Source organism: Cyprinodon variegatus, unplaced genomic scaffold (genome assembly GCF_000732505.1).
Source record: "Cyprinodon variegatus isolate N-32 unplaced genomic scaffold, C_variegatus-1.0 Scaffold545, whole genome shotgun sequence".
NCBI lineage: Eukaryota > Metazoa > Chordata > Actinopteri > Cyprinodontiformes > Cyprinodontidae > Cyprinodon > Cyprinodon variegatus.
The window spans coordinates 565,638-580,073 of record NW_015150998.1 but is presented as its reverse complement, the minus strand read 5'-3'; the positions used below and the strand labels follow the sequence as shown (position 1 = coordinate 580,073).

Sequence of the window (14,436 nt, the reverse complement as noted above, 5' to 3'; positions counted from 1 at the left end):
AAACCCAGTCAGCCTCGTCAGATGCCCGCTCTAACTGAGCCTGGTTCTGCTGGAGGTTCCTTTCTGTTTAAAGTGAGTTTTCCTCTTTACTGTCACTACAAGCATGCTTGGTGTGAGGAATTGCTGAAGAGTCAATGAGTCGATGCAATCAACTGGTTTTCCTTAGAAAACTTTGAACCAATTTGACTGTATGATCTGGTTAAATTGTCTCTGTAAAGGGCCTTGAGATGATGTGTGTTGTGAACTGCTGCTATATAAATATACTAAATTAAATTGAAATGGTGCAGATCCACTTGTAGGTTGTCTCTACTGCAGCTGCTTTCCATCATCATTGTGTTGCAGCCAACACACAGGTTCTCACGGTGCCTCTCCGCCTCCAATCAACAGCACAAAACCCTTTCAAGACATCTTTATTTGCACATCTTATCAATTTGTCTTAATATACAGCTAGGATTTCACATTTCATTTCTCAGTGACCCGTCCCTTCAAATAACATAACCCCCCCCCATGTATGTACAAGTTTTGAAAATGATCATGGCAATAATTAAGTTATTCACTCATGCTAAAATGCTATTTAATGCATAGTTTGGGCCAAAGGGCTCGTGTCTCAGCCCTTTTTGTGAGGAAGTTTCTTCTTCTGGATGCACAACTGTAGCCCTCACAGCTGTCTGTGTGTTTGTGTTATAAACAGAGAGGCCCACGGGTGTTGGAGAGAGAGAAAGAGTCATGATTATTAAGATTGAGTGGATATGGTTGATTGGCAATGATGTCGTTTCAATACATAGACAACCCCCCTCCCCCCACTCCAGGATGCAGTAAACAAACTTGACTTCAGTCCATCTAATTATATTTTTCATGCCATTTAAATAGTTCTCACCTTTTCTACAATCTCACATTCGTTTAGATCCGTTAAAGCCTACATATACGACATATATGACGAGTATTGGTGAAAACAGCTCTTCCTGAGAAAGATGTGTGATTCTGAACAATTTCAGTTCTACTCATACAAACAAACAAAAAGGCAAGAAAGTCACAGAATAGTTTCCCTTTTCTTGGTTTCACAGAGCCTCTTGAAAAGCAAAATAATGTTTTTTGGTCACCAATGGCGTCTTCTGTGTGCTCCCAACCTTAAAAAGCTTTGCAGAAATGGGGGCTCAGTTTTGCACCAAACCCAGATCCAAAGTTTCTAATTGTTGGGGGTGGGCGGTGTCACAGATTGTGCTCTGGTTATCACTGTGCACATGCTCATCAGTGGAAAGCCCTTAAAACAGTAATGCTGCAGCCACGTTCTACAAAAACCTTATGACCTACTGAGCAGTAGTAACAACTTTGTGCTCGATTTTCATTGTGGCGCCGGTCCCCTGTTTTTTAACAAGTAAAAAGTACCAGTATTAGTTCAATCTCTGTTTCTGTGTGGAGCCAGTGCTACATCGCTGCCGTCTGAGCTCAAACTAGCCCCTTGCTCCTCGTTGCGCTTCAGCGGCGATCACACAGATCCCGTGAACATCTCTGGAGCATCCTCGTTAGTTAACCTCCCGTTTCACTGAGTTTTCTCCCGTGTCCACTTGATCATTGTCTCCGGCGATCGGTAGAGGAAGATGAGTTTGGCATACATGTCTTCTTCTAGGTCCAGCTCCCCTGTCTCTCGGACCAGGAAGATGTCGGTGCACAGCTTGAGGATGCGGTCCACGTTGGGCAGCTCCTCGAACATGATGGTGTGGGAGATGCCACTGAAGAACTCGCGCACAAACTTGCCGATGACCAGAACAACGGAGGCGTACAGACCCATGATTCTAGAGAAGCATGAGGAGAAAGAAAAGACAAAAAGGTTCCTAAGTTAAGTCTGTTGTCATGCAGCTGTCTTCAAAATTCAGTCATAGAGCATGTGTTGGTATATTTTAGCACCTTAAACCAATCAAGCCTTACTAATACTGAGACAAACATAGAAATCAAGAAATCAGAAGATTTTACATTCCAGGAAATCTCTTTCTAGGAAGTCAAACAGTCCGACTTCCTAGTTCCAACGTTACTTTTCTAATATTACTTGAGGCAGTACTGCCAAACACCTGAATAGGAACCCGTTGATCTATTGGCACATACCCGTATCCTGCCAGAAAACCCAGACTAGGCGGGCTGACTTGGTCACTAAACACATAGATGTGCAGGCCTGCTTCCTGTTTTTCACCCTCTATCATTATAGGTCCGGGTTTAAGCTCGTCCACAATCCACCATTCCTGTATCTGATCAGATGATTCCTGGGCCCGCTTCAGACTAAGGGAAACGTCAAACATGTTGTCATCACCTGTAGGAATAAGGAAAAATATTTAATATGTAGAAATAAAACTGAAATACTGACATCCATCCATTGATTCAGACAGAAATCCAATAAATTAAAACATATTTAACTTGGAAATAAACATTCACTGACAATTTCAGAATAAACTCGGGGAGCATTAAGTTAAAGTTTGGATATTTCTTGATTACGTTTTTTTTTTATGGGTAACCTGATAAAATAAGATTGATTTTTGTTCAAATGCTGCTCACCAAGCTGTTCGACAGGAGTGGCATCTGAGTCACTGGGGGCTCGAATGTAGCGCGGAATCAACTTTGGGATAGTCCTGCAGAAAAAGGCTCACCATTAACCATCATTTTGTTGGAGTAAAAAAGGCAATTATCTTTTTTGATGCTTTATGGTCATTTTTTGACATTTTAATGTCAAATAGCCAAAACAGATAAGAGGAGGTTTCCCACCTGCCAGGAAATAGATTTACTTACACTTTTAAGTTGCCTTCTGTCCCATTGAGAAGTGTAATGAGCTCATGCCTTGTGTCGTTTCCTAGAGTTAACACGTTTTTCCCAGATGCTGTCTCAGCTTTGGCACCAAGACTCAGGTTTCTGTCAACAGGGGACGAGAGTAAAAAGCAATGTCTTTATGTGACTCTATGAATATGATGAAACATCTGAGAGGAGTCTGGGGAAAAAAAGCAAAAAAAGATGCAAAATTTATCCAAAAAACAACAACAAAATAAAGTTGATGATATAAATCATGTACATAGAGCATGAATTGGTATTTTGGAAGATTTGTTTCAAGTTATCGTAGAGATATTATGGACAAAGGATTAAAATATGCAGGATGTTTGCTTTAACCTGAAGGTCATGTAATATAAGGCCCTGTCGCATTTCTATCACTTGCATTCATTTTGGGTCCTTGCCCTCGGCAGTGCTTGTTCAGGTGTAAGGTTAGTGTGTCCCAATAAGTTTAAGAACTAGGGGTAAGTGCCCTTGAACCCTCAAAATATTCCCTTCAGGCCAAGGGTGGTCAAAAGCTGACTTGAAAAGGCTTCCCAGAACTCATTTAGAGAAAAGAAAAATGCCGTGTGGCCGTGGAAAAGAACTGCATAAATTTAAGTACATTTTTTACAATGTGTTTAAAAAAAATACTCATGACGTAGGTGAACACGTCACTGAAGTGTACAGGCAATGTATTACCGCTATCTACTGGGCTGTTTAGCAACTTGTAGTGTCCCATTTCTTAGGGAGAAAATCTTGACTTGCACTTCCCTCATTGAGTGGACTTCGCTGTGGAGGGAACTCACTGGAGTGTTCTCAGATTCAAGTAAGAGAAATGAGACTGGGCCTTGAAAGCTGAATGATCTTTATTTTCTACACATATAGAACATAAAAACAAAGAAGCTTAGATTCAAACTAAGAATCACGGGCATTCTGGTTCTAAGACAGAATAGAGTCAGTTTTACCGGATTGGGCGGATTACCGCCCAGTTGGGCTGTTTCCATTTTGATTTTGAGGGTAAAAATTGCTTTGGGCGGAGGGAAATTTTTTGGGCTTGAGTTAACCTATTAAAACACCAGTCCACAGCTCATTCATTATTACTGGTTCATAGCAAAGTCTACCTCACCTTTCTCCATCACTGATTAGCTAATGTCATCTGCCAGGGTGTTTACAACAGAGAACTAGTGTAGTATGCTAGTTTGAGCAGCAGGTGAATCTGGTGTGATAAACCTGCCGCTGATGATCGATGCATTGTGATTGGAAGAGAAATCTTTTTAAGATGCTGGAGGAAACCACTGCTTTCGGGATTTAGTGCTTGGTGCAATTAAACTCCTTACCCTTCCTATATCAAATGCGTCATTTGAAAGAGCTTTTTAACAAGTTGCTCTGCTTAAAGATGACTCCAGAAACCGCATGGGCCTGCCGATCCTGTCAAGTTTGATGGATGTGTGAACTGAACTAACACGGAATGCTTGGACATCAGCAACATTTTGTCCATCCCGACAGTTATTAAGGAGATTTAATTCAACCATGTACTGATCAAAAATCACGTTTTATCATGCAAAAATACCAGGATCATAGCATTCTGGTTTCTGGCATTCTGTTTTTTGTTTTCTCTCTGGAAGAATATAACCCACATTGTACTTTAATTTTTGTTAAATCGCTTGAAAAGCATTATTTTTTTAATCTTCATAACCATTCTTTAGCCAATTGAAAGCTGCCAATGTGCAAAAATATAAAGTTCTAAAACATCTTATTTTTCTTTTCTTATAAACCAGAAACATCATCACATCTACTCAGCCAAATAGAGCTGATTAGTATTCAATGTTTCCAGATGTTTAGTCCTTCTAATTCATCACTGAATTAATTAATAACTAACACCATGTATTCTATCATTGAAACTCTAGTTGTAGTTAAAACTCCAAAAACAAGAAAGCTTTTCAAATTCTTTGATATTTTAGATCATATAAAGTAACCGCATCACTACTTTCACTGAGCTTTTTTGAGAGGTAACTAGTAACTATACCTAGTTACTAGTAAAGTTCCCAACTCTATGATAAAAGAAGTCAAAATCAAAGTAAAGCTTAATAAAACTGTATTCAGGTTATTTGGATCTGTTACATGTATTCACATAGTACCTTTGCACAGACCAGGCGACGGTGATTTGGAAAGCTTTATCATTTGCTCCCAACATGTCTATCAGGTTTTGTCTGCTGGGTGGGCTGATGGTCCACAGAGAGTTGGAGCTGCCCTTGAGCTGCGCGATGACCAGATCGTCTTTAATATAGGTCTCCAGCCACTCTAACGCCATCTGACCAGAGCACAATATGAAAACAGCTTTAAGTGAAGGACCAAGTTAGAATAAAACATTGCTTTATTGTGTTTAAAATTGTACATTAGATTTGGAGTCATGGTCTCTTGCTATCAGTCTCTGAAATTCAGTAAATCCTGTGTCGTTCGCAGTGTGGAGCTGTTGCTGTTGAGCACTCATGGTGAAGATGGGCTGCGAAAATAAAAAGTTAAATTATACACCAGCTTTGGAAAAATCTGCAGCTTCAATAGCAGAAGTTGAAGTAATGGCACAGAAATATGTTCACATGCACAGCACAATCCAGATAAATGTCTGTAAACTGCCTGAAATAACTTGTCTTTTATTGTATAGAAATATTAGAATTTCTGATCTTTATTTAATTTTAATTATTTAATATGTGCAGAAGGCCGTTTACACTTAGCCTGGTTCTGCTGGATGTTTTTCCTGTTAAAAGTGTCTTCTTTCTTTCCACTGTTGCTACATGCATACTTGATATGGACGACTGCTGCAAAGTCAATAACACAACGCAAGCAAGCGTCCACTGTAGCTAGCAGATTACCAGGAGGAGTAAATAGTTTGGATCAATGACTCTATGCAATCTGTCCTTGGAAAAAGTTTTAATCAATCTGTCTTTATTATTAGACTAAACTGCTGTCACGTTTCCAGAGCTGTGGGAGTGGCTGTGTGTCTTTTCCCTTTTCTCTAACATGCTGGCAGGCTAATTGAGTCCAGCTGGGTTCCTCAATTACCTCAATCAGTGGTGGCCTTTAAGAAGGAGCAGTCTCCCTCAAGCAGACAGTTATTGTATTCAGAGTGGTAACGAGCCAACTTAGAGAAATTTCAGCGTTGAGTTTTTTTTACCCTCCTGTTGGTTCTTCTCTCTCTAAAACCTGATTGTACTTCTCTGCTTCAGGATCCACTTTGGAAAAGACTCCTGTCAGCAGTGTTGGGAAAGTTCTCTTTCTACGTGAACTAGTTCAAAGTTCAGTTCACACATTTTAAAATGAACTAAATTCAAAATTTTGAACTAAGTTCACAGTTCCAAAAAATGAACTAGTTCATAGTTCTTTTTTTTTTCATATATTGCTCAATTACACCATAGCCTAGTGTAGAACCACAGACAGCAATTATTTTATCAGTTGTAACACTGAAACTGTGCGTCAGATTTCATCTTCATTTCCAGTTTTGAATCCTTATCCAACCAGGATTTCCATTAGCAATGAGGGGACATCATTTCCCAATTGTTGCTTTAACGCTTTGTTGCTGTCCATTCACTTCACACTAGTAGCAGCTGCAGCTTTCACCCCTACAGTATATTCTCAAAAACATCAGGAAAAATGTGCTGCTTGAATGGTCTTTTTTATGAGGAATTATTAAAAGAAGAAAGTAGTCTTTAAGGAGCAAATGTTTTTTTTAATTTTGATATTTTTTTCCATTTGAAATTTAATTTCAATACATGCTAAAAAGGAATCCTGGAAAATTATACCAGGCAGGTTTAAGTGCGGATTTTTTTACTGAAAGCCGGCGGGCAAAGTTTGCAGAGAAATGTAAGATTGTTGCCATCATCCTCACCGACCACCTGGTCATAAACCTGTTTTAAGTGATCATACTGCTGCTTTGTCGCCTCCACGGTCGCCTCCATGCTGCTGTGGCTTCCACGCTGCATTTTGTTTTGATGACGCACGCGGCTGTAGGCTACGACACTGGTAGCTGGTGTTGCCAGATTGGGTGTTTTTCCCGCTACATATTAAGGCTTGTTTACGGTGTGATCTAGCCGGGGTTTCGCCTGGAGGGCTCTATAGAAATCTGGCAACCTATTGAACGGAGTTGAACTGAGAGAGCGTGCCGTTCACAGACACCAGAATGAACGAGTTCACAATAACGTTCATCAGGGAGTAATGCAGTACGTTCAGTTCACGTTCGCCCAAAATATGAACGAGTTCATGAACTTTCGTTCAATGAACGGGTTCAGGCACAACACTGCCTGTCAGATCTACCTCCCCCGAGGCTTCCGTCCTGCTCCTTCCTCAGGCTCACCAACTTGGCCTTCAGAACCCCTGGCTCAAACCTGTCCACCCTCATCTCCAAACAACCTGAAAGACCAGTGTCTCCAATCTCAAACCCCAACATCCACTTCCAACCAGCTAAGAACGTGCTTCATGACTGCCATCCCTATTCTTTTTTTAACCTTTTAACTTTCACTGCAACTTAGGATACAAGTTTAAACAAGGAACCATTTTAAAGGGCATGTTTTTGCCTGTCCCATTTTGCAGAGTGGTTATGCATCTGTGTTTACATGTTGCATTTTCCTTGATATAGTTTTTCATATTTCAGGGGCATGTTAAGAGATAAAACACGAATTTAAAGTTAATTCACTTTAAAAAAAACTACAATATAACCTATAGTTGCATTTATTTCACAGGAATTGGTGGGGTAAAGGAAAGCTCTGTGATATATAGGTGATTCTTGAAAAAGAGGTATTAATTTTAAGACAAAAAAAAAACTAAATGTCCACCTGAAAGCCAGCCAGGGTGATTTTCACCGAAACGTCCAGGGGAGTGTTGACGACCCCAGCCACAGATTTGACCAGCGACATGAAGAGAAGCGGGAACCAGACGATACAGATGAGCAGCACCACAATCATTCCACCCATCCCGTATTTCACCACTTTCTTCTTCTTCTGGCCTCGAGGCTGAGGGTATCTCTGCAGAGGGATTATATGAAAACCACACCTTTTATCGAGTGTTTTTGTATCTGCTATGTGTTTTCTGTGTTAACTATAAACCCCTAAAATAGCAAAAAAAAAAGAAAAGAAAAGAAAAGAAGTAAAATAAAATATTTGCTTTTATTTTCTGTCAAATTTCTGATTGAAAATTGAGTGGAAGGAAAAACTTTGTTCCAATAGGGAACAAACAAAAGGGATGGCCACACCTTCTCAGATTCTCTCCAACATTTGAGGATGAAAATGTGAGCATATATGTCCTCAACACAGATCCAGCTGGACAAGGACAGCGAGGTGTCGGTCCAAACCCAGTCCATCACTGCTCGCAGCTCCGTCAGGAAAGGTACCAGGCGGAAACTGAAACACAAGCCACAATTTAATGAGGTTTAATGAGGTGACCTAAAAAATATCTCTTAACAAATCTTAATAAGGAATGTATTTCAGTTGCTGGAGGAAAGGCTGATAAATTCAGCAACATCCTCAGGCTAGAAACAAATCATCTGTTATTGGGAAACACATCTATTGACCCATAAAACGTTTAAGCCAAGAGGGAAAATCTGATGTTGGAATTAAAGGTAAATACTGGATTGGACCTGATGGCCCAGATCTCAGAAACAAAGCTCACCCTTGAAACAAGAAGAGGTTGACATAGTTGTAGCTCTTGGTGAGGAAGTTTCCCAGAACACGGGTGGGATACCCGCAGCGGATCTGATAGGCTGACAGCCCAAAGTAGATACACTTGACGAAATACCACATCTGAGCCACCGTGTTCTCGCTGAAACGTCTGAGAGAAGAATAGCCAGAACACAGGTTGTCAGAATATTTCTTTTAATCATTTTTCCATGGTGAAAGAATTATACAACAAAAAATTTTACATAAAAAAACTAAAACATTTAGTTTAGTTAGATTTCTTCCACAACACATGATAAAAAGTATCAACATGGGGTCAAATGTTGCATTCTTTTTTCTGGTGGTCTATCAGTTAAAATCTGTACACTCAGGTTAGCTGTAACTAAACATTTGAAAAGTTCTAGGGGTGTAAATACTTTCTAAAGGCTCTGCCTTTCATTGCAAATTAAACAACTCACTTTTCAGTGACGCCTGGCAGGATGAAGAACATCCAGAAGTGGATCCCAAAGACCAAGATGACCTGGAAGATGACCTTCCCCATCACAGTCTTCCTGAGGTAGAGGGCCCGGTCCACCACCATGGTGCCGAACTGGATCAGAACCATGACCAAGAAGGGTCCGGGAACCTGATCCTCTGATAGAGACGAAGTAATGTCCGCACTCGAATGTTTCTAGGAATTAAGAAAAGAAGAACTTTGATGATTAATTCGGCCTTTTGGTAATATTTGCAGGACTCAGATTTTCCTTTACCTCCTGGACGATTTTTGTATTTCTTAAATAGCTGAACCTGGGAAAACTTCAATTTTATTGCTGCGGTGTGCAGGAGTAAAGTATCCCTCTTTAAACCAAATTTCCTGTAAACCAACTTTCAAACAAAAGCCACAAGTGGCAAAATCTTCAAACAAATCAAAATCTTCCACAAATGTCGTAGTTTTTATATTTTCAGTGTTTAAGTTGTTCAATAATCTCTTTAAATAGACCATGTAACCGAGACCTGACTGATCCCAGCAAAAGGTATGTCTCCACCACAATCACTTAGATGACTTGGGGTGAAAAACCTGAATTATTATCTAACAATCATTTTTAGAGTGGATTAAAAAATTGACATTTGAAGCTCAGCATGGCCATCCATGTACTAATGTCATCAATAGAGGTAAGAATAATTTGTGCAAAGGACAAATAGGGAGCAACTGATAAACTTATTTTTGTTGCTAAAATCCACATCTTAATTATCATGCATTTTAAAGGAGATTTAAGAAAAAAAGTAAATTCCATGGTGGTCATTAGAGAACTTAGGCTACGTTCACACTGCAGCCTGAAGTGACCCAAATCTGATTTTTTTTTTGCCCGTATGCGACCTGGATCTGATCTTTTCATGACAGTCTGAACAACACAGATTCGATTTTTTCCAATGCGATCCAGGCCACTTGGCTATGTGTCTGAACGGCCAGGTTGTATTCATCTGAGCTGAACGTCATTAATACCCGACAAAGGTCACTATTATGCATCTTGCTACGCAGAAGCGGCAAGAAAAACGAAAACCATGGTGGAAGATGATGCAAAGAGCAGTATTTATGTTTAACCATATTAAAAAGATTGTGTTTTTATGGTTGGAAAAGACCGCTAGATGTGTGCTGGAACTCCCATCCATGTTTACTTCTGGAAAAAAAGAGCACGCTGGCCTGTGACGTTATTGCATCCTCTAGTGCACATGCGGGACACTTACATTGTATGACTGCAGTTCACACAGGAGATCACATACAAGTCGCATATATTTGAAATGTGAACGGCAACGCAAAAAAAAATCGGAATTGAGCATCAAGGCCTGCAGTGTGAATGTAGCCATAGATTGGAGCCCAGGGAAGCAAACAGGAGGACAAAATTACAGCAGGACAGAGACTTACTCCAAATGCCCAGAACCCAAACACAATGATGATGAAGTCTACAGTGTCAGCGAGGAACATCAACACATAGACGTCTGTGACGGCGCTGTACTCTGGGTGGATCAGGTTGTAGAAGAACTGCTTAATAGGTAGGTAGATCTCCAAAAACCTGCAGGGAGCGGGACAGATGTTATTAATCGAGAGACAACGCTTACGAAATCCTTCCGTCAACATCCTGTTTTTCTCTGAGTTTGTCAGGGTTGAGGGCTGAGGTCATTTTTTTAATCAGAGAAAGCATCATTAGTGAGAGAACCGTGTCAGGAACGATCAGGGTTAACTCACTATTCTAGGCATAAGGTCTCAGAAACCACTCACTCCATCATGATTACATTTAGCAGAATAACAAGCTTTGATCGGCTGCCGCAGCACTTACAAAAGTGCCACTGAACAGCCTGACGGGAATGCTGTAATTAAAGGTCTAAATTTAGACCCGTAAAAGGTTTTAGCAGGATAAGATGTGTCTCTGTCATCATTTAGCAACAATATTCTGATCCATGCTCTCAAACTGTGACAGAGTCAGGGGAGAAATTAAAAAAGGGTGGGTCAGCTTCAGTGTCCGTGCAGGTTTATTCTACCGCTTTATGATGAAAGCCTTGGCTTTAAAGAGCTGCTCCCTCAGCTTCTCCATGATCATCTGTTTGCGGGTCTTCTGGTGGACACTGGCCTGACTGCCGTCCTTGTGGCTGCTGTTGCGGGAAGCCGTACTTCCTGTGGGAAGAATTTACATTTTGAGCTGTTAATGATCCGCGAGGAGACACTTAGACATGATTTGGTGCTGAGACTCACAAACAAGGTGCTACCTTCTGCCTGAAAACTAAAGGGAGTCCATTTTCTGTTGTTTTGCAAAGCCATGATTTTTACACATACACAAAAGGCTTTTAATGATAATCAAACTTGGAGAAAAAAAAGACAAGGTAACATAAATCACCTCTCTTCGATCTTGCAGAAGAAACTCGAGATCGATAGGAAACATGTGAGCCTCCACTGGAGCTTTTTCTCCTCTGGTAGGTCTGAGGCTGTGGGTAATGCACCTGGACCTGCTCTGAATCAATGGAGGTCCCAAAGGTCATGGACCTTAAGGTGTGATTGGAGCCTCTCCTGGTGTTGATCAGCGATGAGGCCGGCTCAGACTCCTTCTCGCTTTCCTCCTTCTCTCTCCCCTCATCCTCAGATTCGCTCTGGCTCTGACGAGCCGCCTCCTTCTTCTCTTTGGGCTGGTCTTCATCCCACAGACCATGACACTGAGGAGAAGAATAAACAAATGAAGCAATAAAGAAAATGGCATCCAGTTGCAGAAATAAATTGCCAATTTTTAACATTTTAAATATTGGTGCGTGAACTATACAGAACTGAAAGGTTTACAAGAAGATTGAAATTAGTCAAAAAGCATCAGGCGTTTCCAGCTTCAGTTTTTTCATAGCTGCACTACTGTTTTGCCTTTAATTCAAATTACTACAAAGGTGAAGTCATCCAGCTGAAATCACTCTAACTAGGAGAGTGGTTGCTATTAAACTAAGAGATACTTGGCACTTGTTTTCTCAAAAGAAATGACAAACTACTGCTTGGAAAACATTTCTGGGAAGAAACACTTTCTAGATCAAGGATTCAAAGTAAGATTCTGCATTTAATTCTACATAATTTCCACCGATCTTTAGCCATGACTACACCTCTTTTTTCACAGTCCTCCTCTTTTCTTTTCCTAATAAATCTAAACCTCATCCATCTGTTTTCTTTACACAACAGGACAACAAAGACAAACAGGACAAGCAACCCCCAAAGAGACCAAATAACCGAGAAGTCATGTATTTTGAAGCAGAGCGGAAATACACAAAGAGAATCCTGCTGCTGCTTGTCTTCTTCACACCTTAATGGCCTGTGGTCTGTACTTTTATAGTGCTTTTTCCAAGTCAGAGGACTTGACCAAAGCGCTTTGCACTACAATCAGTCATTCAGCCATCCATGCACACAGTCACACACTGATGGTGGCAGTATACATTGTAGCCCTGGGCTCACTGAGAGAGTCAGGCTGGCATATACTAGTGCCACCAGTCCCTCCAACCACCATTATTAGGCAATGCAAGTAAAGTGTCTTGCCCAAGGACACAATGAACAGTCCCATGGCTTGACACTGAAACCAGAGCCAGGGCTTGAACTGACAACCCTCTGTTTGTAGGGCAAACTCCTTCAGCTGACGCCACCTTCGCCACTTAAGACCCCAGGAAGCAAGGGCCTTCTTTCTGCAAGGTAACAGCACTACTATAGCTGCTCCACCATTAGGGCCAGATCTAAACATCTTTAATCAAAAAAACAATTAGATTTTCTGCTCTTGCAGTTCTGAGTGTTAGTGAGCTTAGTGTGAGGTGCATAGTTATGGGACTGCTTTTTTAAATGCTTGTACCTTTAGGATGGACCTATGGAAGAACAGAGCCAGCAACTGGACCAGATCATAGTGGACGTATCCATCTTTTTTCTCTACACCAATGATGTTGGGAGGGTGATATGGTTTATTCCTGTCTAGCTTGTTCTGGTTGAAGGGGAAAAAGCCAAACTGGAAGAAGTACTTGATGACGATGGTAACCTGGAAGGGAAACAGATGAGTGCATTCAGTCTTCTTGAAATGATCGAGAAATTTAATAAAAAGAAAGCATAACTGAATATTCTGCAGCCGTTTCATCTTCACTTTTACCTCTGTGTAGATGATGGCCGTCATCCAGTAGCGCTTACTGGGCCGCGGCACCGACAGCATGGCCCAGAGGAAGATGGTAATGGGAAGGACCAGGGTGACGAAGGAGGCTGACACCATGTGGTTGATGATGATGACCAAGTAGCAAACAAACTCTGAGTGGGCGACCAGCATGTTGTAGAGGGCGTAGCAGAACTGCAGGATCAGCGGCTGAGATTGGTAGAAATGGTCTGACTCTTCCAGCTCCTCATCATAGAACATCCTGAACACAGAGGGACAGGACTGAAAAAACTGGGAACTAGGGTCATCTTCAGTAAAAATAGGGCAAAAGAAGAAAAGCTAAGAAGGTGTGAACACATTTTGCATGGTAATAGAACCCAAGAATTATCAGTCCCCTACTTTGATTCAATGTTACTTTATAAGACAACCTAAAACCTGCTTAACCATCTGGCTATCTACTATGTAACTTCATCTACATTTTGCTTGACTGTTCTATCATGAAACACAGTGGTGGCAGCATCATGGTTGACAGGATTACTCAGTAAACCTGGAAAAAATTTCAGGGTGATTGTGGTAGAAAACATGTTTGAAGGCTCTAAGTTGATGATGGAAGTTTAACCTTACAGCATCTAAGAGGCCCTGAATAAACAGCTAGTTTTATGTTATGAGAAAAATGAGCAAACATCTCACTCCCTGGATGTCAAAAACTGGAACAGGGAAGCACAGTGTAGATAGTATTGAGTTTTTAGCAGCTGGACTTACTTGTTGAGCAGCAGTTCGCTGGCAGTCAGCTCAGTGGTCATAGAGGGCAGCATGATGTCTGACCTGCTGTCTGAATGGCTGTCAGATGTCATGACCATGCGCCTCCTCCTGTAAGAATCACTTTCATCGTCGCTGACCTCCAGGCGGTCAAAGCTCACCGCCTTACTGTAGCTGGGAGGCACTTCAGCATCTGACGTTTTGGAGGCGTCTGTGTCGGGGGTGTAGAGCAAGACGGACTGACCTTCTGTCTGCATGAAGTCCTGCCGTCCTCCTCCGCCTTCGCTCCCGCTGATTGAGTCGTTCTCCTGAACAGAGGGACTGTATTCTGCTTCATCGTGCCTCATCGAGGGCCCTTCATCTGGGCTGAAGGCCTCGGAGGGAGCTCTTTCTCTTTCCTGGTCTTCTCGTACCTCCCATCCTCCAACCTCATCACCTTCCTGGTGCTCATCCTCGTCGTCTTCAAAACTTCTCCTGTCCTTTGGTTCCTCCTCACCGTCCTTTGGTTCCTCCGCTCCGTCCTTTGGTTCCTCCACTCCGTCCTTTGGTTCCTCTAAACTGTCCTTTGGTTCCTCCTCTCCACACTTTGGTTCCTCCTT

General features: G+C 41.5%; 1 protein-coding gene across 1 annotated transcript in view; it reads right to left on the bottom strand.

Annotated features, from left to right (window-relative positions):
* Nucleotides 1-402: 402 nt before the first annotated feature.
* The window catches only part of piezo2 (piezo-type mechanosensitive ion channel component 2), a 149,959-nt gene continuing 135,925 nt past the window's right edge, over nt 403-14,436 (bottom strand). Inside the window, exons 38-53 of the mRNA XM_015391514.1 lie at nt 13,841-14,433; nt 13,082-13,340; nt 12,794-12,973; nt 11,324-11,636; nt 10,971-11,103; nt 10,357-10,504; nt 8,912-9,123; nt 8,449-8,607; nt 8,033-8,180; nt 7,617-7,805; nt 5,186-5,293; nt 4,929-5,101; nt 2,776-2,895; nt 2,545-2,618; nt 2,101-2,302; nt 403-1,793 (exon numbers count right to left, since the gene is read on the bottom strand). Of these exons, the coding sequence (XP_015247000.1) occupies nt 1,541-1,793; nt 2,101-2,302; nt 2,545-2,618; nt 2,776-2,895; nt 4,929-5,101; nt 5,186-5,293; nt 7,617-7,805; nt 8,033-8,180; nt 8,449-8,607; nt 8,912-9,123; nt 10,357-10,504; nt 10,971-11,103; nt 11,324-11,636; nt 12,794-12,973; nt 13,082-13,340; nt 13,841-14,433 (3,264 nt within the window). The 3' untranslated portion in view covers nt 403-1,540. The remainder of the gene's footprint in view (nt 1,794-2,100; nt 2,303-2,544; nt 2,619-2,775; nt 2,896-4,928; nt 5,102-5,185; nt 5,294-7,616; nt 7,806-8,032; nt 8,181-8,448; nt 8,608-8,911; nt 9,124-10,356; nt 10,505-10,970; nt 11,104-11,323; nt 11,637-12,793; nt 12,974-13,081; nt 13,341-13,840; nt 14,434-14,436) is intronic.